Source organism: Theropithecus gelada, chromosome 6, assembly GCF_003255815.1.
Source record: "Theropithecus gelada isolate Dixy chromosome 6, Tgel_1.0, whole genome shotgun sequence".
Lineage (NCBI taxonomy): Eukaryota > Metazoa > Chordata > Mammalia > Primates > Cercopithecidae > Theropithecus > Theropithecus gelada.
The window spans coordinates 97,959,868-97,985,987 of NC_037673.1; the positions used below are offsets into that span (position 1 = coordinate 97,959,868).

Here is a 26,120-nt window from a genome sequence, read left to right on the forward strand (position 1 = left end):
TTTCCCAAAGTCCAGCGGCCTGGACTTCTTCTCTCCAACCCCAAACCATAGTTTCCAACGTCCAGTTGCTTTTCATCTTCTCCTCTCCTACTCTACTGGCAGAGCCTGGGATGGCACAGGATGCGGGGTGGAGTGGGCCATGGGTAGTTTTGGAAAAGGCAACATTTGAGTAGGAAAACAGGAATGCATGTTCTCACTTTGGGCTGTGGTTCCAGACTTGAGGGTGGGGCCTTTACCAGGACCCTCTCTCTTCTACCAGGACCCTCTCTCTTCTGCCCAGAATTTCTCAGCCTCCTGTCCTTGTCACCACTAGTGTTATGATTGGCAAAATTATAATAAAATCTGTAGATTAATTAATAGCATCATGCCAATGCTAATTTATTTGTAATTGTTTCTAGTTTTAGGTAATTGTTCTATGGATTTTTAAAATATTAACACTAGGGAAAGCTTATAGAGGAATTTTATGTGTACTATTTTACAAAGTCACAAAATAAATTTTTAAATGGAAAGTCAGACACACTAAATTTGAAAAGAAAAAATGATCAATTCTTGATAATTTTAAAAGCTAAATTAATTTTAGCTGAAGCACTAAAATGTTATAGTACAATTTACCTACTGAGTTTTTCAAAGTGGATTGTCTTTCACCTATTTTTGATTACTCATATGTGCTGTAAAAGTTAGTGTTTATTGGACTTTACTGAAAAAAAAGCTGAAGGAGCCTAGGGAGAAAAGAACATTATATTTCAAATTAATATCTAATAGTATTTCCTTAAAATATTTTACTATTATAATAAATTGAGATAAATACATCCCACACTTTTTTATCAGATATTTTAAAAATAAACCATCTGTAAAATGTATCCTACTCATATAAATCTTATATATTAATCTGTCATATATAGAAACTTGCGTAAGAGAATTTTCCTAATATATATTTCATAATAAATGTGGTTTGTATTGAATTAAAAACATCTGTTGAGATACAAGAAATCTCTGGATCAAATTATTAATACATTCACCAAGTTCAAAAGTAATACTAATTTCCCTTTCCCATCCATAAAATATGCTTATATTCACAGAGATAAGCCAATTTTCAAACCTGTGTCATTTAATAAGCTCAAACATGACAATTTTGTAATAAACACTCTGATTTAATAAATGGTATGAATATATATTTTGCATACTTTACAATAAAGACAATTTTGAAAGAAAATGGATCTAAAACTTTGTTTTCCTCCAATTTACATAGCAAAGTCAAATGCATACAGTTCTTTCCACATATATTTTCTACAATTAAATAAATCTAAATGTTAAATTTTAACATATATATCCAATTATGTACAAAATTACAATGTCAATTTATAAGTCAATCTTACTTAAAAATCATAAATTACAAAAAACACATTTTGAATAATTTTGTTCTAGAAGTATCATAACAACTCATATGATCTAGGTGAACCCTAAAGTAAAAAACATGATCATAAATTATGGTAGTGTCTATAAAACCCTGTTGTAAAGGAGGTATTCTTTTAAAATATGTACGTTATATATAAAAGCTCTGGACTCCTTTTAAGAACCAAAATTATGTTCAGTTTAACCATTTTCATAAAAAGCTTATTTAAAAAGTATCACCTTATAAAACTGAATATATAAAATACGATGCAGCCCTTGATAACTAAGAATCTTTATAAATGCCAATTATTTAGTCACCTGTTTATCAAACTATTTCTATGGATGAGGTGATTTTTTTTCTTCCTCTAAATTAAGTGGCCCTAGACTAACATATTTGTATAGTTATTCTGTTTTCTTCCTTACTGTCATTTCACATCTCTATCAGTGAGTTCCTCAGGATTTGCCTTTATTTTACAACTATGAAAGTCTTCAATCCAATTTCCTGCTTCCACACATGGGACACAGAAAGCCTAAACTTTCCTTTTTTCTGGGCTCCAACAGGAAGCAGCATTTACACTGTGTCTAGCTTGGTGGGCGGGAGATTGTCAGCTGAGGTATCATGTGTGTTCACCTGCCCATCTTGCCCTGTTTCTTTGGCTGCTATAAATTTCCTGCTTCTCAAATATCTGGATTTTTGGCTACCTATTTGGCTTCCGTCTTTGGTGTTTATATCTGTCTGGTTTTAACAGGTCTCTCTGATTCCTGACCTACAGCTCCTCTCCTTCTCTAATATTCAAATGTGCTTGCTTGACTAACTTCTCATTCCTTCTCCTTGAATTTCACTTTACAATTGCACTACATTCTATCATCCTTGGCCACGGATTACCACAAAACATAATTTCTTAAATTCTGCAAATTTCTTAAATTCTGCAAATTTCTAATGTTTCTAATATTGGTTTCCTACAAGATCTAACACTAGGCTTGTGTTATCCTTATTACAGTGTATATAAAACAATGCTTGTGGAAAACTAACCTAGGAGAAAGCTTATACGGGAAACCTGATAATAAATTTTATTAAATTAATAACCCTTATAAAAATTTCAAATGTAATAATATCTGGATTTGAACTTCAATACTTTTCTTAAGTAAAACTCTTAACCATGGTAGAAGTTATGTTTGTTGATGTTCACTCATCTATACCCTCCATATTCTCAGCAAAGTTGGCATAAATAGCACCTGTATAAATAGGGTTATAATATTATCAGGCTTGTAAAATACTTTATTAAATCAATGCATCAGTTAAAGCAGGGGTCCCCAACTCTGAGCTGTGTGTGGCCTGTTAGGAATCAGGCCACACAGTAGGTGGGTGAGCTGAGAGGCAAGTGAGTGAGCATTACTGCCTGAGCTCCGCCTCCTGTCAGATCAGTAGTAGCATTAGATTCTCATAGGAGTGCAAACCCCACTGGGAACTGCACATGCAAGGGATCTAGGTTGCACTCTCCTTACGAGAATCTAACTAATGCCTGATGGTCTGAGGTGGAGCAGTTTCATCTCAAAACCATACCCTCTTCCCCCATGGGAAAATTGTCTTCCACAAAATTGGTCCCTGATGCAAAAAATGTTGGGGACTGCTGAGTTAAAGGGTAGGGTTTAATGTTTTAATTAAACAACAATAATAGATGACTACACTATGCAAGGCACTGTTTTAGGCGCTATGAGTAATGTGTTAAGTGATTGGCTTTTCAAGTAAGAAAAATTAAAGGTATATAAGTATTGATCAATAGTTTCATGTTTATTTGGCATTTTTCTTTACTGACTGGTACTTTCCTCTGAAATATATGTAATTGAATAATACTATCACAGAATCATAGATGTGTTAAACATTGTAATATCAACTAATTACCTCTTGGAATTCTTGAGTTAAAGTGAAACTATGTGTATACAATGCTGATGTTTCTGTATTCACTATATACCAAGACACAAGGATGATAACTAACATATTCTAATAGTTCAATAATTTGAGAAAGGCCAGACTAGTATACATAAATTTAAAAACAAATTATGTGACAAACCTGGTTTTAAGTTCATAGGCTTTCAATAATAATTCCTGGAAATCATCACACAACTTTGATTAGTTTAAATTTTTATACCATAAATGTTCTAAGCTCAAAATATTGGCAATGAAACTTAAAATTAAACAAGTTGTAATGGGGATAGAAACATCATTGTTTTTTAAATGTAAACTTTTATAATTGTGGGCCTTTTTTCTTGTTATTGCTTGAGGATTTCATATCTAGACAATGGGAATGGGAAATAAGTGTGTGTGTGTGTGTTCGTGTGTGTGTGTGTGTGTGTGCTGTGTTTTGAGGCTTTTGGAGGGCTTTGAAGGCACAGGTCTGTTTCTTGCATAAAACAAAAACTACATATGTAAAAAAATACATTTGATTATGAAAACATCAATTTTGTAAATATGATTGTCCATATTGGATAGATAATGTTGTCACGGCAACGTCTGTTCTTAAAAATCGAGGTAAATTTTCCAGGTGTAAAACAGTCTTCTCTTTTCTCATTTCACCCTTCTTTTACTACTTTGTTGAGATCCTGTTCTGCTAAAACATTAGTCACAACTGAATTCTCATTATGAAATGACACACCTGTGGCTGGTGGAGGTGGTCTATACAAAAGGATTGCAAATCCATTGAAGAACATGGTGATCACTTTACAAGTAACACCTAAGTAAAAAAAAAATTAGTCATGGTTTTTGTTTTTAATTATGATAAAAATTATCACTGAGAAAAATCTTCATGAATAGAACATTTTCAAAGAGAATAATTACATAACCATTAGAGTTCTATGTTTAAAATTTTTGAAACTTTAAGGGGAAAGAAAAAATATTTGTATACAATTCAAGGCAGTAGTATTTATTTTCTTTCTAAGCAGTAATAGAGTACAATAATTAACTTATTCTTGGTTATGCTTGTGCATTCTGGTAAAATAAGTGTTGTATGGAACTAAATAGGAATTGGGCCACAATCTAGATTTGTTAACACAAGCCCATAATCCCAGTACTTTGGGAAGCTGAGAGAGGTGGATGTCTTGAGTCCAAGAATTTGAGAACAGGCTGGGCACCATAGGAAACCCTGTCTCTACCAAAAAAAGTACAAAATATATCCAGGTATGATGGTATGAGCCTGTAGTCCCAGCTACTTGGGAGGCTGACGTGAGAGGATAACTTGACCCCTAGAGGTGGAGGTTGCAGTGAGCTGAGATCACACCACTGCACTCCAGCCTGGGTGACAGAGAGAAACCTTGCCTCAAAAATAAATAAATAAATTTGTTAACACAATATCATATCTATAAAAAATTGCAAGCAACCAAAAGTCAATAATGAGGGAAAGTAGTTTGTAACATTCTTGAACCTGAATAAATTACAGAACATTCTGGTCCAGGATAGAAAATAATTCTAAAAATTAAAAAGGTTTTGGAGTTCTTAAGAGAAAGCCTCTGTGGGAGAATATCACACTCAATACTTAACCAATCTACTCTTCTTATCAGCTAAAAATATGAAACATTAAGATTCACTTCACAAACTTTGATTTATTTTCAAGTAAATCTGATTTTAATATGAAGTTATATGAACTTAAACTAGTTCCAACCACAGTATAAGCATTTAATAATTGCCAGCCTGATAAATTCAATGTGGTCTCACAGCATAGTTCTTGCAGTAGCTGGTTTCTTTGTGTTGATTATTAATATTTTGTTTAAAAACAGGAATGCTCATTCATCTAGACATTACTAGATTTATAGAATGATTAGTTACATAGGTACAACTTACAATATTTTTTAGTTTGTTTCATTCTGAAAATTTTAGGATTTTTATGTATTTTGTGGGGGAATTCCCACATTCATCACTGAGTAGGAAAATGAACAATTTGTTATCTATTTATATCTTTGACCAAAAAATACAAACAAAACGAATTAAATAAATTTTAAACATAAAAACATCGTATGTAGTCATGATTGTGGTAAAAATATATAGTTTAAAAAATTGAATAAAAAATGGTTTTTAAAAACAAGTAAAGTAATGGGATGATTCATTTTGCTTATACTTGTCAATACTTACTCCCCAAGTGCTATATGAATTTATACATATTTCTTCAGGCAATATTCTATTACTCTATCTCTATCAACTCAGAAAGTATACTCTGGATTTACATGCATGTAAAGAGTAATCATAAGCCTATCTTGATACTTGTGTCAAAATAATCACAATGAAAATCACACATTATATTAGATACATATGTATACATACGTTCAGGATTTCTCTAAGATATTTTAGTTTCTTAGGTTATTTTTCAAATTTTAAATTTCAACTTTTATTTTACTAGTATAAACTAGATACATTGTTCTACTTCCTTAATCTTGCCTTAAATTTCATTCATTGTTTAACCAAGACATTACAAACTGCAAAAGGCAAAAAGAATTAAACATCACAGCTAACCTTCTAAGCTATAAAAACGTTCCTCACAATGTGCCTTAGAGACAAAAGATACTTCCCTGCCTGAGCTGTCCGTGTTTGCAACACCTAGATACCTAGATGACAATCATTCCAGGGAGTTTCTCAGAATTCTCTTTTACCTTTCAAGTATACTTTTCAAAAATGTTTGAGATAAGTTATTAAAAGAAAAGTATATACTGTATGATATAATGACAGCAAGAACTTTATTTTCTTGTATTTAATACTGAGCGTTGCAGGCTCCATCCATTCAAAGCTTCTCATAACATGCTGTGATAAGTGTTCTCTGCTTCAGGAAGACTACTGGATGGTTCAACAATGTGGATGGAACAATTGAAAATAACTATGACCTAAGTAACCAACAATGAGATTTTTTTTTTAAGTTCTTAGTTTACTCTAAAATTATCAAGAAGTCACCACTTACTTATGGCTACTAGCATATGGGCCATCTTGATGTTATTGTAAATCCAGCAAGCTCCTTTAATTCCACAATCATTTATATCCCAAAGAATACATGTGCTGTCTATTGTGAAACCAAATATAATTGGTCCAGGTATTGTTCCTAAAAGAATTATGGGTGAAATACACAAGGGTAAAGATTACAGTTTAGAATTACAGATCTTTTTATACATGATCATACATATATTTTATAGAAATAAAAATAGATATTCATCTGTCCACATGCAAATTAATTCATGTATGAATCAAAGGAATATAAAGCACAGATATAATATTCTAAAATAATTATATGTAATTACTATGTATTTCTAATCAATTCAAAAAAGTATTTATTTTAATAGAAATATCCAATCTATATTGGGCTAACAGTTAATATTTCATTTCACCACTTTTCTAATATAATGAATAAATGTGCCTTTGAAATTAGCTATTATACTTTTTAAAAATCAAAATAAATTATTCATGATGCACAAATAAATCTGTTGAACTACAGTATATGTTATATCTATGTGGGTGTGCATGTGTACATAAATTAACATGGACCTCTGTATGTATTAGTGTATGTATATACAGATATATAGTCTTATAATACCATATCTAGGAATATCACTATCTTATATACCCGCCACCATCTCCAAGAAGCCATGAGGTACTCAACTTCCATATAGCTAAGGAATTTCCAATTATTTGAGGTAGTAATTTTTAGGCAAAGATTTCAGTTACATCCAGTCAGTTCTTTCATGACCTGTAGCATGATACAGTCAGAATACTAGGCTCACAGTTAGGAATCGTTTTCCTAGTTTCATTTATATTACTAGTTGTGTAACTATGGGCAAAACCCTGCACTTTTCAGGACCTTAATTTACTCATCTGAAAAAATCAGCAAGTTGGACTACGTGATCTCTAACGCGCTCACTTTTTGTTTTTGTTTTAATAAATAATCTTAATATTATGTTTACTATGTCTGCCTTTCTTGTAATTTGTCCTGTATCTGGAACTTTATAAAATTCTCTGGTATAAATTCTTTCTTCCAATAATTCTTAACTAGTCACAATATCCATACCACAGTTGCTATTGAAACATTTTAACATCATTTTTAATTGCTAATGTAACATAATAGTGTCACAAATAGAGACAAAAGCAGAGAGAAAACGAATTACGTGTTGATGATCATATTTTATATTTGAAACAGACATGATACACATTTTAAGGTTTTATTTGCAATAGAGTTAGAACAGGTAACCAGGCAGGTAGGTTAAAAGTATGCAATATGTAAATAATCCTATATCTGAAACATTGGAAAATGGCTTCCTTCAACAAGAATGATGTAGCCTAGTCTTCCACTATAATTTTTTTTGTCACAGGCCATAAATTAAAAAATCAATAACACTATTGAACCACAATAGCCGACACTTAGCAATGAATAAAGAGAAATGGCATACCTAATAATCGAAGGAACATAAATTGTATTCCCAAGGCTAGGGACCGTTGTCTGTGATTAACACACCTGGAAATATTAAATACATATGAGACCAAAAAACGCGGAATAGTATATTCACTCTTTGAGCAAGTTCACATTTATAAGAGGTTAGCATTCCTATATTAAAAGTTAATGTTGTAAACACAATATAAACAATGTATTTGTAAGAGCTTATAAATGGTTTAATCTTCCTGGAATTATAAAAGAAGAAAAATGTTATCTGACCTAAAATATTGCAAATAACACCAAAGAGTCACTAGTCTTTATTAATTTTAATAAATGTAAAGGAGAAAGGGTATTCATTCACAAGACATATTTTCCATGAAAGTCATCAATACATTATGTATAGGAGTGTGCCTCAATATAACAGAGCCCAGATATAACAAATCCACAGCTAACATCATACTCAATGATGAATACCTGAAAGCTTTTCCTCTAAGATGAACAGGACAAGGATGCCCACTCTCACGAATTCTATTCAGCATTGTACTACAAGTCCTATCCAGAGCAAGTAGGCAAGAAAAATAAAAGGTATCCAAATTGGAAAGTAAAAGTAAGATTATCTCTGTGAAGATGACATGGTCATGTATGTAGAAAACACTAAAGATCCTGCCAAAAAAGCACTACAACTAGCAGATGTATTTAGTAAAATTTCAGTATACAAAATCATAATACAAAAAAATCAGTTGCACTTCTATACACCAACAATGAACAAAAGAAATCAAGTAAACAACAAAATTTACAATAGCATTGAAAAATAAAATACTTAGGAATAAAGTTAACCAAAGAGGTAAAATACTTGTACACTGAAAGCTATAAAACACTGATGAAAGAAATTGAAGAAGCCACAAATAAATGGAAAGATATCCCTTGTTTATGAATTGGTGGAATAAATATTTTAAAATATTTATCCTACATCAAGTGGTCTGCAGAACTCAGTGTAATTTCCATCAAAATTCCAATAGCATCTTTCACAGAAATTGAAAAAGCAATCCTAAAATTCATATGCAACAACAAAAAAATTCAGAATAGCTAAAACAGCCAGAGGGTGGCACAAGATGAGGGATTGAAAAGCTCCAAGTTAATAATTATCTACACAGAAAGAAAAAAGAAAAACACTTTAACAAGAATCAAAAGTCAGGTGAGCACTTATAAAACGTGGTTTGACCTTTATATTTCTGAAAGAGGCACTGAAGATATTGAACAAAACAGTCCTGAATCTCAGACACCACCCCTCCCCAACTCAGGCAGTGGTAGTGTAGTAGAGAGAGACTCTCAGGGGTGGGGAGGGAGAATATAGCAATTGTGAGGCAATAAAATCAGTGCTGTCCTGTTAGAGCAGAAAGGAAAGGACCAACTCACCTGACACCTGCCCACAGAGGGAGCATTTAAACCAGCCCTAGCCAGAGGGTAATCTCCTAGGCAGCAGTCCAAACTTGAGTGCTTACAAAACAACTCACCACCAAGGGCTACAGTACTGTGTCTCCAAGTTAACTTGAAAGGCAGTCTAGACCATAGGGACTGCAACTCTTGGGCAAGTCTTAGTGCTGAATTAGGTTCATAGACAGTGGACTGGAGGCACACGTGACATACTGAGACACCAGCTGGGACAGACAATGGAGTCCTGGTGTTACTCCTCCACTAATCCCAGGCTGCACAGCTGCAGGTTCCAAAAGAAACCCTTTCCTGCCACTTTGAGGAGAAGAGAGGGAAGAGTGGGGAGGATTTTGTCTTGCATCTAGGATGCCAACTCAGCTACAGAAGGACAGAGCACCAGTCAGAGTTGTGAGGCCCTCCCATTTGAGGCCTTAGATCCCAGACAACATTTCTAGACACACTTCGGGCCAGAATGGAGCTCACTGCCTTGAAGGAAAGACACCAGTTCTGACGGCATTCATCTCCTTTTAAGTGAAGAGCCCTTGGGCCTGAACAGCCAGCACCAATACCCAGGTACTACATTGAGGGCCTTGGGCGAGAACTCTTGAGACTTGCTGGCTTCCGATATGACTCAGCACATTACCAGCTTGATGGCTACAGTGAAAAACTTGTTCTGCTTCAGAAAAGCAGAGGGAAAAGTCTTACACTTTAGGTACCATCACTGCCACAGGTGGGTAGAGCACCAAACAGGTTATTGGGGTTCCCAATTCCAGAACTTGACTCTTTGACTCCAGAACTTGATTTCTGGACCTGTCCTGGGCCAGTGGGGAGCCCTCTGCCCTGAAGGGTGAGTCCCAGGCCAGGCAGCATTCACAACAAGCTGACTTAAAGAGGCAGTGGGCCATAAGGGAACATTGGTGGTAGTCTGGCAGTGCTCCTCGTGACCTGGGTTGGAGGTGCCTACGGGGTGATGCTTGTCTGCCTTTGCAAAGGGGAAAGAAGAGTGGAAAGGACTACATTGTGTGGTTTTCATGCTAGCTTAGCCGTAATACAATAGACCAGGTACACTTCTAAGGTTTTTGACTCTAGTCCCTGACTTCTGGGTGGCACTTCTAGACCCACCAGTGCCTGTAGGACCTCCCCACCCTGAAGGGAAGGACACAGGCGTGGCTGGCTCTCCCACTTGCTGATTGTAGAGCCCCAGGCCCTTAAGCAAGCAGAGCCAGTAACCAGGGCGTGGTTACAGAAGGTCTTGGGAAAGAGCCAACACTGTGCTGGTTTCAGGTTTGACCCAGTGCAATCATAGTGGTGGTGGCCACAGAGGTGTTTGCATCACTCCACTTTCAGCTTTAGGTGGCTCAGAACACAGAGAGAGAGACTCTGCAAAAACCACAGCATTACTGACCTTAGGGTGCCCCTTAAAGCAGATCCAAGTAAAATCACAACACCCAAGTCCTTTCAAATATATGGAAAGCCATCCCAAGAAGGAGGGCTACAAATAAACCCAGACAATGAAGACTACAGTAAATACTTAACTCTTAAATACCCAGATGCTGAAGAACATCTACTAGAATCAACACCATCTAGGAAAACATGAACTCACCAAATGAGCTCATGCCATCAGAGACTAATCTGAAAAACAGAAATATATGACCTTTCACACAGAGAATTTAAAATAGCTGTGCTGAGGAAACTCAAATAAATTCAAAAAACACAGAGGAGGAATTCAGAATTCTGTCAGATATATTTTACAAAAAGACGAAATGATATTGGCCGGGCATGGTAGTTCACACCTGCAATCCCAGCACTTTGAGAGGCTGAGGCAGATGTATCACTTGAGGTCAGGAGTTTGAGACCCAGCCTGGCCAACATGGTGAAACCCTGTCTCTACTAAAAATACAAACATTAGTTGGGCATGGTGGTGTACGCCTGTCATCCCAGCTACTCGGGAGGCTGAGGAAGGAGAATCACTTGAATTTGGGAGGCAGAGGTTGCAGTGAACCAAGATCATGGCCACTGCTCTCCAGCCTGGGCAACAGAGCAAGACTCCATCTCAAACAAAAAAAAAGAATCAAGTGGAAATTCTGGAGCTGAAAAATGCAATTGGCATATTGAATAATGCATCAGAGTTCTTTAGTAGCAGAACCGATAAAACAGAATAAAGAATTAGTGAGACTGAAAACAAGCTTTTTGAAAATATATAGTCATAGAAGATAAAAGAAAAAAGAATAAAAAACAATGAAGCATGCCTACAGCATCTAGAAAATAGCCTCGAAAGGGAAAATCTAAGAGTTATTGGTCATAAAGAAGAGGTAGAGAAAAAGATGGGTAAGAAAGTCTATTCGAAAGGATAATAACAGAGAACTTTCCAAATCTAGAGAAAGATGTCGATATCCAAGTACGAGAAGGTTGTAGAACACTAAGCAGATTTAAACCAAAGAAGACTACCTCAAGGCACTTAATAATCAAACTCTCAAACATCAAGGATAAAGAAAGGATCATAAAAGCAGCAAGAGAAAAGAAACAAATAACATACAGTGGAGCCTCAATACATCTGGCAGCAGACTTTTCAGTGGAAACCTTACTGGCCAGAAGAGAGTGGCAAGACATATTTAAAGTGCCGAAGGAACCAAACTCTTACCTTAGAATAGTATATCTGGTTAAAATATCCTTCAAACATGAAGGAGAAGTAAAAACTTTCCCAGACAAAAGTCAAGGGATTTCATCAATGCCAGGCCTGTCCTATAAGCAATGCTAAAGGGTGTACTTCCATCAGAAAATGAACATTAATGAGCAGGAAGTAATCACCTGAAGGTACAAAACTCACTGGTAATGATAAGTACAAAGAAAAACACAGACTATTATAACACTGTAACTGTGGTGTGTAAACCACCCTTATCCTAAGTAGAAAGGCTAAATGATGAACCAATAAAAAATAATAATTACAACAACTTTTGAAGACATAGTACAATAAGATATACATAGAAACAACAAAAGGATAAAAAGCCAGGGGACAAAGTTAAGGTGTAGAGTTTTTATAGTTTTCTTTTTACTTGTTTGTTTTATCAATAACACTGAAACTAAAAGGACTACACTCTCCAGTGAAAAAACACAGCCTGGCTGAATGGATGATAAAACAAGACCCATTGACCTGTTGCCAACAAGCAAGACACTTCACCTATAAAGATACACACAGACTGAAAATAAAGAAATGGAAAAACATATTCCATGCCAATGGAAATTGAAAGAGAATAGGAGTCACTATACCTAGAAAAAAATAGATTTCAAAACAAAAGCTATAAGAAGAGACAAAGAAGGTCACTATATAATGATAAAGGGGTGAATTCAGCAAGAGGATATAACAATTTTAAATATATATGTAGCCAACACTGGAGCACCCAGATATAAAAAGCAAGTATTAGTAGAGCTAAAGAGAGAGACAGACCCTGATACGATAATAGCTGGAGACTTCAACACCCCATGTTTTGCACTGGACAGATCTTCCAGATAGAATATCAAGAAAGAAACATCAGACTTAATCTGTACTATAGATGAAATGGATCTAATAGAGATTTATAAAACATTGCATCCAATAGCTGCAGAATACATACTCTTTTTGTCAGCACATGGATCATTCTCAAAGATTGACCATATGTTAGGTTACAAAACAAGTCTTAAAACATTCAAACAAACTGAAATAATATCAGTCATCTTCCCTGACCACAATGGAATAAAACAAGAAATTAATAACAAGAGGAATTTTGGAAACTATGCAAACACATAGAAATTAAACAATATACTCCTGAATGACCAGTGGGTCAATAAAGAAATTAAGAAGAAAATAGAACAATTTATTGAAACAAATGATAATGAAAACAACATGCCAAAATCTATGGGATATAGCAAAAGAAGTACTAATAGGGAAGTTTATAGCTATACATCAAAAAAGAGGAAAAATTTCAAACAATCTAATGATACATCTTAAAGAAGTAGAAAAACAAGAGGAAACCAAACCTAAAATTAGTAGAAGAAAGGAAATAATGATCTGAGGAGAAATAAATGAAATTGAAATGAAGAAAACAATACAAAAGATCAATGAAAAAGTAAACAAAATTGACAAACTCTTAGCCTGACTAAGAATAAAAGGAGAAGATGCAAAGTAATAAAATCAGAAATAAAAAAGGACACATTACAAGTGATGCTGTGGAAATTCAAAGGATCATGAGTGGCCACTATCAGCAACAACATGCCAATAACTGGAAAATATAGAAGAAATGGACAAATTCCAAGATACATACAACCTATCAAGACGGAATCAAGAAAAATCCAAAGCCTGAACAGACCAATAACAAGTAGCAAGATTGAAGCTGTAATGAAATGTCTGCCAGTAAAGAAAAGCCCAGGACCCAATGGCTTCAGTGCAGAAAAGCCAAAGCTATCCTAAGCAAAAAGAACAAAACTGCACACGTGTCCATGAGCTTAAAATAAAAATCAAACAGTAAAAAAAAAAAGGCAATGAGTAAATATTAAGGAACACAAAAAGAAAAAAGTTAGAATTCATTAGGAAAGATATACAAAGACTGATGACTCTATGGAAGGACAGGTATGAAATGTACAGGTATGAAATGTGTTTGTACAGTGGGATAGAAGGAAGAAGAGCAACTGGAAACATAAAACAGGTGAACAACACAGGTAACAGCCAGTTTCTTATTGATTAGCACTGCTTAAGGAAGATTTAATGACACAGTGCCTAATGCATAAGGTAGAATGCCTGCCATTCTGATTCTGGCATATTGGAATGCATTTTATTTCTGTGATACTCAAAATTGAACATTTCTCCAGCTCACAGCTGAAGTTTCATGAAAGAAGCAGAGAAAACACCAAGCACAAGCCAGGCAGGCAATGTGAAGACACTTTCACGTGCATATCACTTAAATCTTCTACATCTGGGGTTCTATGGAGGCGCTTATCCAATGCCACAGAACTAATGATCGTGTAAGGGTTGATTGGTATTGAATCAATGGTCAATATGAACCCCAAATGAACCCCAAGTCCATTTGCTTTCCATCAACATGTTGCCTTGGGAATGAAACTTTCTCAACATACTACATACCTTAGGATAGACACAGTTATAGGAGTACTGGCCATAAAGGTAAAAATAATTATAATAAAGAAAATGCAAAGGAATATGGGCAGGTTCGCACAATGAGTTTCACATTTTCCAGCTTTAGCTTCAAAACCCAAAGTTTCTGCAGTGGATGTTATTTCTGTTTTCCTTTCAATACAGGAACAGTTGTAATATACCTAAAAATATTAGACACAAAAACAATGAAAGTGATTATTTAGAAAATAAATTATTGTAAATTAGGTATTCTCTAGACATGGCAAACACTCTCATAGTGTCTTAATCCATATACAACAAATTATGCTGAGAGAATATTTAACCCTTAAGAAATTAAACAAGTGGAAACAAACCATATTTATGATGTGGAATTACTTGTATTTGACTTTTGTAGCCATTACTTCAGCTTGTACCCTGCTATAGTAATTACTGACTTACAGAACAATTTAATGGGAATATAAGTTATGTGATCTTGCATATTCTAGGCTTCTTACAACAGTAATTATTTCTTAAAGGCATTTTACATCTCAACTCCATCATTCCATACCCTTTATCCTTACTGTAAATCTTTTTTAGACATTAAGGCCTTAACGAAATCAGAGCACAGCCAGAGATATCAAAGAGAAGCAGTGCTTTCATTGTTCGAAAGGCCAGAAACTTTTTTTTTTTTTTTGGTGCTAAAGCCATTCTAAGACCTCTGGTACCAATTCAGGAAAACCAAATATGCAGATGACCCTCCAAAATTGACTATTACATATTCAGCAATCAGATAGATCAAATAATGAGGTAATTCAGCCTTTAAAATTTTAAGGAGAGAAACTGAGAACAGTATTTTCTATCCTAATGAAACTTTACAACTCTCATTCACCTGTAATATAGCAGTTAGTCAAGGTCAGATTTTGTAGTTCAGGTCACTGGTGTGAAATATAAGATTAAAACTACTATACTGCTGTGAACAAATGTATATGGGTGTTTATTAAAAGTATTATAAATGTATATTGCCTATCTGAAATATTTCATAAGAAAAAAATATTGTAAATCAATTGATTATTTCACAGACTGATTGGACATAAAAAAGTCAGGACAAATAGAAAATTTGCAAGTCAAAATCATTTGCTCTTTCCAAAAAATTCTAGAAGACAACTTGCTGTGTAAGACAGTAATTATCTTAGCATTTGGTGAAAAATATAAATATTAAATTAACCATATCAAAATAACCAAAACTATTTTAAGTATGCTCTGGGTATTAGATTTTCTGTGTTGTTTCCCTGTGCAGGATGGTATTTGTGTCTATATATATTTAGTTACATAACTAAAACCCTTCCTAATAACTCCTTGTCATAATCCGCTTCTAATCAAAGTTAGCCAATAGCGTTTATTGGTTATATATATAGAAAAAAATTCAAATATTCAAAATTGTCATATAACTCTTACACATCTTATTCATTGTTTTTGTTTATACCACAGTATATATTTCCCTCAGATCCTTTTAAAGTTATCACATTATCTACTAATGCATAATATACTGTGTACTACTCATAATCTGAATATTATTTATTTCCAAGGCTCTTAAGTTTATCTAAGTTTAGAAATATTTCGATTCTAAGATATAGTACAATAAAATTGTATTGAGTTCTTTTAAACTATTTAACCATACAAAAAAGAAACAACATCCAGGCACATTGATTAGTATTCAGATCCAGAATTAAATATGAATTTGTATTTAAAAATAAATTGATTGGAATATTTTAAATGTATTCATGGTACATCAAATAAATACTAAGTTTCTATTATATAAACTGTACCTAGTGAAAATAGGAAAACTCTCTTGCCTTCAAAGATCTTAAAGTATATTTAAGGAAAAATAAAATTGACCCTTGAACAACACAGGTTTGAACTGCACTGGTCCACTTATATGTGGATTTTTTTTTCAGTCAAACATGGATGAAAAATACGTATTCGCAGGATGCAAAACCCTTATATACTGAGGCACTGACTTAAAGCAAGTTCTTCAAGGCCATCGGCGGGACTTAAGTATGGCATATTTGGGTATATGCAGGGGTCCTGGAACCCATCCCCCATGTATTCTGAGGGATGACCATAAAACAATTTGAAAAGGTAAAAGATATTTCACAACTGCAACAAAGTGATGTTGCTAAAATGTTTGTAACTTCCAAATTGAGTTTTCAACAATAACTGCAAGAGGCATGAAGGAACAAGAATCCATTTCAGTTGGAGACATCATGGGCTGCTTAATGGAGGCAGTGGAGCAGGAAGGCAAGAATAGGCATTGCATAACCTCATTAGCGAAGTCAAGATAGAAACCCACAAACACATTGCCTCACTAAGGGAAAAGTAGGAGACATAAGCTACCTTTGGTTTCCTGTGTGAGACTGTGTTTGAACAGCCTGCAAAGCAGGGAGAAAAATATTGGACTCCACCTCCACAGACAGGATAATAATATGATCGCAAACAGTTACAATTGGCATTACAAGGGGCTATCAAGCTTCCTAATTCTCCAGTCCTGTAAATAAGAAATGAAAGAAGGGTAAATGATCTATGTCATAACTTTTAACTAACAGTTTCGAAGCACTGTTATATCTTACCATTAGAACATTTATTCACTCACTCAACACATAATTACTAAACAAATAAAAAGTCCTCCTTTGCACATAAAGTTTAACTTCTTGTCAGAGAGAGGCAATAAAAACAATAGTCATACAGTATAGTATCTGTCAGTAATTAAAAATATAAGGCAGAATAAGTGAAGAAAACAAGAATTTCTCATCTGGCACCAGATAATTCTCTTGTGGGGTTGGTTCTGTGGACTGTAGAATGTTTAGCAGCATCCCTGACCTCCACCAGATACCAGTAGCACTCTCCTTCATTACAGCAACCAAAATATCTCCATACAGTGCCAAAAGCCTCCAGGATGCAGACAATATTTTAAACTTGGAAGGATGAACAAAATCATGCTGTTGAACATAATCATCTCATCAGTGGGAAAACTGAGGTCCAGGGAGATTAAGTTACTTTTCTTCCCTTACCAAATATAATTTTCCCAGTCCCCAGGATCAGTGTCATTTCAAGCTGCCTCTTACAGAAAATATCTTCCCTAATATAAAGGGTTACACTAATCAAAAATGCATCCCTCATACCTCATTTGTTTATTTATTCTTTCAAACAACATATATTGAGCAACTGCTAGGCCCTATGCTAGGTAACAGGAATACAAAGTAGAATAAGACAGTCTCTGTCCTCAAGGATTTCACAGTTTAGAGGTAGAAAGGGACATAGATAATTATTTACTAATATGCTAAGTGTGGTTACAGATATCTGCAAAGTGCATTTTAGAAGCACCAAGGAAGGACATCTATCACAAGCCAAAGTTTGGAGAAAAGGGGCTGGAGGAGCTACTGCCTGAGATGCAATTTAAAGAATGAGTAAGAGGTTGGTGCAGTGGCTCACACCTGTAATCCCAGCACTTTGGGATGCCAAAGCGGGTGGATCACTTGAGGTCAGGAATTCCAGACCAGCCTGGCCAACATGGTGAAACCTTGTCTCTACTAAAAATACAAAAATTAGCTGGGCATGGTGGCAGGCACCTGTAGTCCCAGTTCTCAGAAGGCAGAGGCAGGAGAATCTCTTGAACCCACGAGGCAGAGGTTTCAGTAAGCCAAGATCATGCCACTGCACTCCAGCCTGGGCAACAGAGTGAGACTCCAAAAAAATAGAAAATATATAAAGAATGAGTACGAGTAAGCCAGTCAAATGGGGAAGGTGAAACGTATTTCAGAAAAAGCTGGTACAAAGGCATAGAGTAGAGAAACAGCATCCTCTGTGGAGAAATATGAATGGTGGCTGAGGCACAGAGTGATAGGAAATGTAGCTGGAGAGGAGTAAAGGACCAGTTTAATTGAGAACCACGTGGCCTGATAAAAGGTAATCATTAAGGTAGTTTTAGACTGGAAAGTGACACTGTCAAAAGTTCATTTTAAAGAAATAATTCTAGGAGTTGTACAGAGTATGAATTTGAAGAAAGGGGACCAGTTACAATACCCGAGGCAGTAGGTGATGACAATATAAAGGAGAACTAAGATAGAACATACGATGATAGGAAGCAGATTAAAGAAAACTTTTGGATGTAGAATCAGTAAGATTAGGTGATGGATTGGTTGAAGATGACTCTTCCTGTTAAAAATGGAAGAGGCTACTCAAGAGGGTTAGGCAGAAAGATCACTTGAGCCCAGGAGTTTGAGACTGCAATGAGGTATGACTGTGCTGCACTCTAGCCTGGGCAACAGAGTGAGATACCATCTCTAAATAAAAAAAGAATGCAAGAGTCAAAGGTGACTCATAATATCTAACTTGATGTTGATGTTTAGGTATAGGAGAACAAGTTTTGGAGAAAAGATGATGAGTATGGTATTGTAACTATTGAGATTAAGAGTATCTCAAATTTAGTGAAGAAATCTTGAATGGAGCTAAATTTCTTAATAACCATTTGGACATAGATGTAGCTGAAACCACGAGCATTTATAAGATCAGTCATATAGTGTGTGGAATGAGGAGAGTACTGAGGTCTTGGGAGTCCACTTATTTAATAAACACACAATGAACACCAATTATGTGCTAGACTACTCAAAGTGGTAGAATTATATTTAAAAGAAAGAAGGAGCTAGAGCTAGAACTAAAAATGACAGACACAGGGAGAGAGAGAAATGGATGGAAGGAAGGGAATGAAGGAGTGAAGAAGAAAAGGAGACGGAGGGAGAGGGAAGAAGGAAGGGAGAAAACAGAGAAGGAAGGGAGACGGGGGAAAGAAGGAAGGGAAGAAGGGAGGAAGGGAAGGGAAAGAGAAAAGGAAAGGGAAAGAAGGAAAGGGGAAAGGAAGAAGGGAGGGAGGAAAAGAAGGAAACCCCTGCCACCACGAAGCTAACTTTCTTGCATCAGGGGTCAAACACAGTAAATGAGTGACTTCTGGAAATATTAGAAGATAATCGACACTATGTTGGAAAATGATGACATACAAAGTAGGTGGAGAACAAGAAAGTCATGAAGAAAACAGATTAAAGAGAAAAAAAAAATGACTAAATCAGTAGAGAGTCTGAAGGAAAGAGTGATCAAGATAGTAATCTCCACTCTGCCTGCAGTCTCATCTTACTCAAATCTATTCCACAGGATGCTGCCAGATTTATCTTTATCAAGTATGATGATATCAAGGGTTGGTCACGTTCACAAAAACAATCACGAGTGTCTGCTCACAGAGCTCATAACACAGATCCAGAAATAAGATAATCAGAGAAAAACCATTGCTGCAACTTTAGAAATAGTCTTTACACAGCAATTTTTAAAGTTCCGAATAGATAATTCTCGTATTATTGATAAATAATTACTGAGATCATACAAAGTATAAGACAGCATGATGCAAATTATAGTAGAAACAAAGAAGTCTAGCTTCTATTCCTTAATATCAAGGGTTGCTCACATTTGTCTACATATTTTACAAAGGTTTACTTCTTGAGGTAACTAGAAAACTATTAGTAGAAAAACAGCAGATGCTTGTGAAGTTTATTAAATTTTCTTAGTGTATACATATTATTTTAAAAAATATAAAAATATCCTATTTTGAAATGTTTACTAGTTTTTAAGATATAATAAAATAAACGTGCATATATACGTTTGTCACAAGTAGAATTCAAACATTAGTTTCTTAAATACAAAGTATTATTCTATAATTATGCGTCTATAACAGGCTAAAATTTCCCTAAAACCATTGCAAAATATTAATATGCCTCTTTAAGATGCTCTTTCATATAATCAGTAAAATTCTAGCTAAAGGCCAGATACAGAAAAAAATACTGTGTGTATACACTATGGTATTTCTATATTCTATGAGGTTTTTAAGTATTAAGTAAAACACAAATCATCATTACCACCCCTGATCACCAAAATAAGACTCAAAGTTCCTATAGATTGTCAAGGCAACAAAACAGCAGTGGGAAACAGTAGGAAAATAAACAGTATTCATGCAATCGAATTTAGTATTGTGCCCAATTAAAGATTTAATAATAAATTACTTTAAAATATTATTGAAAAATATCCTGACCATTATCTCAAGCAAATTAACACAGGCACAGAAAACCAAATACCACATTCTCTCACTTAAAAGTGGGAGCTAATCACTGAGTACTTACGGAATAAAGATGGCAACAATAGACACTGCAGACTACAAGAGGGAGAAGAGAAGAAGTGGGGCAAGGGTTGAAAAACTATTAGCCAGGCTCAGTGGCTCACACCTGTAATCCCAGCACTTTGGGAGGCCGAGACGAGTGGATCACCTGAGGTCAGGAGTTCAAGATCAGCCTGGTCAATATGGTGAAACCCTTTCTCTACTAAAAATACAAAATTTAGCTGGGCGTGATGGCACACCTGTAATCCCAGCTACTCAGGAGGCTGAGGCAGGAGAATCGCTTGAACCCAGGAGGCAGAGGTCACAGCGAGCTGAGATCGTGCCACTACACTCTAGCCTGGGTGATCAAGGGAGATTCTATCTCAAAAAAAAAAAAGAAAAAAGAAAAGAAAGAAAAAAAAATTAACTATTGAGTACTATGCTTGGTACCTGGGTAACAGAATCAATTGTACCCCAAACTTCAGCATCATATAATATATGCAGGTAACAAATCTGCACATGTACCCCCTGAATCTAAAAGTTGAAATTATATATATATCCCCTGATCTTACATTTTTTGGATATGCTGTTATATTAAACAGGAACTTTCAAAGAATATATCAATGAACCTAATTAATTAATTCATGGATGCAAAACCTATTTTTACCCATCTGTGCTTACCATTGTAAAGGTCAAAGATTCTTTGCATCCCTCTACTAGAAACCCTACATCCTCAGAACCTCTTCTGTCTCTCACTCCCTGATTTCCTGAGCTTCTTAGTCTGTTCTTTCCATAGACAGGCTTACCTAGCTTTACTTCACTTTGTTTTATTGTACTTGGCAAATCTTGTGTTTTTTTACAAATTGAAGGTTAGTGGCAATGTAGTGATAGTGATAGTATTCAGTAAGTCTATCAAGTGCAATTTTTCCCAGAGTGCACGATCATTTTATGTCTATTTCATATTTTGGTAACCTTGCAAAATTTCAAATTTTTTCATTATCATTTCTGTTATGGTGATCAGTGATTTCTGATGTTACTAAAATAATTGTTTCGGGACACCGTGAACCATGCCCCTTTAAGAAGTAAAATTTAATCAATAAATGATGTGTGTGTTCTGACTGCTCATTATTGTCTTATTTTAAGAAGTTGTCACAACTACCCCAACCTTTGGCAACCACCACCCTGGTCAGTCAGCAGCCATCAACACTGAGGCAAGACTCTCTACCAGCAAAAAAAATTACAACTTGCTGAAGGCTCAGATGATTGTCAGTACATTTCAGCAATAAATAATTTTTTAATTGAGGTATGTACATTGGACATTTCTTTTGTAGACATAAAGTTATTGCATATGTAATAGACTACAGTATAGAGTAAATATAACCTTTATAAGCACTGGAAAACCAAAATATCCATTTGAGTTGTTTATTGCAATATATGCTTTATTTTGGTGGTCTGGAACCAAACCCACATATCCTCAACATATGCCTGTACCTTTTCTTCTACACATGTTTCTTAGATGAGACTAGTTTGACTGACTAGTTTGTAATATACACATTTTAATACTCAGGGTACAGAAGCTAAAACTAAGAATTTGGGGCCATGAGAAAAATATGATCTGAAATGTCAGACCTACTTGGTGACATTAAATTGTGTCCCTATTTCTATCTATATACATACACATACATAAATGTGAGTAAAAACACATACATTTAGTGACATTTATGTGTGTGTGTGTGTGTGTGTGTATATTTACTTTCAGTTTTTCTCATCACTAAGAAATGTGTATGTGTATTAAACACTATGTCCCAGATCTTAATATATCTTAATGGCCAACTCCTACACGAACCTCAGAATTACCCCATCACACATGCCTTGCTTTCTGATTACACGAAGGACAGCACACCTGGTAGTAACTATCATTTAATGTAGACAATATTAAATGGATTCAGATGTACTTTGTTACTCAAGGTGATAAAACTATGTGTTAAACTATCCAGAACTTCCTTTTTTTTTTTTTTTTCCTAAAAGGAACATACAGAAAAAGTTTACTGGGATAAGTTTGGGTGAAGTTTACAGGGGTGAAAGTCAGGTCTCCGCAACTTAACCTCTACCTACCTTTCAACATTCCCAAACATATTTATACTATCTCTAGACACATAATCTAAGTTCCATTCAACCTGGTCTCTGAAACTAGCCTTCACACTTAATAGCATTTATAACTTTGGTTTAGCATATTCCCTCTCCCTTTCTCTCTTCTCAAATCTTTATTTCTCAAAACTCTTTGTATCCTTGAAGGATTTTTAAACCCCATTTCACTATTATGCTATGAAGCCCTTCCAGATTCTAATCAAATAAAATTGAAAAGCTCACCTTCTTTTCAATTCCATAGCAATTTGTTTATCCCCCCATTATCTAATTGACTATTTGTTCACTGTTTTCTTTCGCAATCTCTCCTTTAGAACAGGGATTTTGCCATGAAGGTCTGCCAGAGGAAGCATTCAACAAACATTGAATAAATGTAATGGAGCTTGGCCAGGCGTGGTGGCTCACACCTGTAATCCCAGTACTTTGGGTGGCCGAGTCGGGCGGATCACTTGAGGTCAGAAGTTTGAGACCAACCTGGCCAACAGGGTGAAACCCCGTCTCTACTAAAAATACAAAAATTAGCTGGTCATGGTGGCATACGCCTGTAGTCCCAGCTACTCCAGAGGCTGAGACGAGAATTGTTTGAATTCGGGAGGCGGATGTTGCAGGGAACTAAGATTGTGCCACCGCACTCCAGCCTGGGTGACACAGCAAGACTCTGTCTCAAAAAAAAAAAAAAAAATGTAATGGAGCTTAACTAAATATTGCTTTAGAATGCTCAGCATTAATGTAAAAGAATCACAGATATATTAGCAGCAACTACAAATCATGGTAATTGTCATTGGCAAACTTTTCCGAAGTAGATTATATTTATATCATCTGTAGGTCATATTATACAAAATTATGGAGTCTTTGACCTAACGTACCACCTTCCTTGACAGCCTCAAACACATGTAATGAAACAAAGCAGCACTGTGAGGTATAAAATGTACTGCTGTGCAGTATCCTCTTGCCTGACCACTTACTTAGGGCTTAAAATTTCAAAGGAAAACAAAGAAATATAAATGGTCAAATCAGTTATAGCTAGAAGCATGTCTACAGGTGAGAACAAGTTATTTATTTATCTACAATAAACAAAGTTTTAAGTAGATACAATAATGATTAGTATTAGCTAGGACTAGCTTTATTCTAATTTCTCTTCTTGTCTATTTGCAACCAACCTAATAAGGTAATTTTTATCATAGGGAGATATTTGTATTTTTAAAAATTTGAATCAATAAAAACATATAATGTGAAATTCTCCCTAGGATATGAATCGCTTAGAGGCAAAAATCCTACTGTATTAATCTTTGTATCCCTGAGGAAGCATAGTGCCCAGTATATGAAAGTTGCTCCTTAAATGTTCTTTGTATAAATATCCCCAACTTTTAAGAAGACATCAATTATCTAAACTAAAAACAAAACCACATGTTCTTACATAGGAAAAAAGGCCTTCCAAATTTTTAAAACGCCAATTTCTCACCATTTTATTTAAGAAAACATATGCTTGGAAATGCTTAGTCTATTATTCTGGTATTAATATCAAAAAGCACTGAGATGTATTTACCCATTATACGATTCGGATACACCAGCAAACGGCTCATTTTCACAATTAGCATAAATAAATACAAAACTCAGCGTAAATGCAACTCCAGATGTAAACAATGCAAACTTCATTGTGTTTTTACATGTCATTTTGAATTTTGAAACAAGGAAGCCACCTAAAATTTGACCGAGAGCAGCTCCAGGAATTAAAACAGCCCCTAATAAGAAAGAAGAATGTGGATTGTGAGAAATCATACACATATACTCACTCATACTGACAACTGAAAAACATCAAAAACAAATGCCAATATGGTTTTAACTTATATTTATTCACCTGATACAGAAATATGTGTACAAATGACTTAACAGGTCCACTAAGTAGGGAATTAGTCAAATTAATGTATTGAACATTAAGAATTAAGATTAATAGATATTCTCTTTAGCCATTTTAGCTTTTGTCTTTCTCTAGTTTATACAATAGACTGCCTAATGTCAGAAAATCAGAACTTTGTACCAAAATTAAGTTTAAATGTCTTTTTTTTTTTTTTTTTTTTAGACAGGGTCTCATTCTGTCACCCAGGCTGGAGGACAACAGTGCAATCTCGGCTCACTGCAGCCTCCACCTCCCAGATTCAAGTGATTCTCCCACCTCAGCCTCCAAAGGAGCTGGGACTACAGGCACATGCCACTACACTCAGCTAATTTTTATGTTTTTTGGTAGAGACAGGGTTTCACCATGTTGGCCAGGCTGGTTTCAGTTTAAATTTCAAGGAGGGGCTATCTCAAATTATACATTATCCTAATAAAAATTTAATATGGCAAAGTGAAATTTTTAGATTAAGTTAAAATAAAGAAAATGTTTTACCTCCAAGAGTAGCTGCAAAGCTGGATGTCAATCCGAATTGATTTTCTATAAATTTAGGTAAAAATGTAGCAAATCCAGTAGTAATTAAGGCTTCTGAAGAAGTTGATAGAACTAAACACATAAAGACAGCATTCTTCATCAAATTCTAAAGAAAAAATACAGTTCCTCAAATGAATAGCTATGATTATACTGCAAAGTATAGGGTTAGAAGGTTAGCATGATGAAATAACAAAATTTTACAATCGTCTGTAAAATTTCAGCATTTCCTCCAAAACAAAAATGTAGCTAGGGATAATTAATAGATTTACATATACATGATGAGAAAATTTATATGTGGAATACCTAGAAAATTGATACATGATTCCTCAATATGGTGGTTATGCTTTTATTGCATTCCAAGGGCCACGGAAAGAAAGTAAAAGCCTTCTTGGAAAAGTTCTCTTCCCAAGTGTTACTGTAAATCTACACACTACAAATCTACCACCTATTTGGTATTTTATTGTGTTCTGAATTCCTATGTCCAGTAAGAAAGAGTTTGAGACTATGAGCACAGATGAGAATAGTCTGTAAGTATCAAATTCATAGTATTGTTCCATGATTAGACTCAGCAATTAAAAGCTTTAGAAACACAGTTAAGCAACTTTAGATAGGTGTCTATATGGCTAGACCTCTCAGAATCTTATTTATTGACAGAGGGGAGTATGGAGGTTAATTGTGTTAATATATTTAACCACGAAATGAAAACCAAATTATAGTTCTCAAATATTAAATGTCAAAAAATTTTTCATAAAACGAAGCAAAACACAAACACACACACACACACAGAATCACAAAGGAGCAAGATGGCAGCTTTAGAAGTCAGAGCCACATAGACTGATGGAGGAAGGAAAACGTACCTAAAAACATGCAATAATTTAAAATAATTCATAATAATAATAAATAGCGGTATTTAAAAAAATTGCCTTCAGATTGAAAACAATCAATTCTTGAGAAGAATTAATGAGAAAAGACATATACTTCAGAATAACTAAGTAAATTTCCCGTAATCAAAGATAAATGAAAAAACTT

General features: G+C 34.9%; 1 protein-coding gene across 1 annotated transcript in view; it reads right to left on the reverse strand.

Moving 5' to 3' along the window:
* Positions 1–1,137: 1,137 nt before the first annotated feature.
* Positions 1,138–26,120, reverse strand: part of SLCO4C1 (solute carrier organic anion transporter family member 4C1) — a 64,354-nt gene continuing 39,371 nt past the window's right edge. The window contains exons 7-13 of the mRNA XM_025388424.1: positions 25,053–25,197; positions 24,210–24,405; positions 16,720–16,870; positions 14,338–14,528; positions 7,810–7,874; positions 6,333–6,470; positions 1,138–4,124 (exon numbers count right to left, since the gene is read on the reverse strand). Coding sequence (XP_025244209.1) covers positions 3,964–4,124; positions 6,333–6,470; positions 7,810–7,874; positions 14,338–14,528; positions 16,720–16,870; positions 24,210–24,405; positions 25,053–25,197 — 1,047 coding nt within the window. The 3' untranslated portion in view covers positions 1,138–3,963. The remainder of the gene's footprint in view (positions 4,125–6,332; positions 6,471–7,809; positions 7,875–14,337; positions 14,529–16,719; positions 16,871–24,209; positions 24,406–25,052; positions 25,198–26,120) is intronic.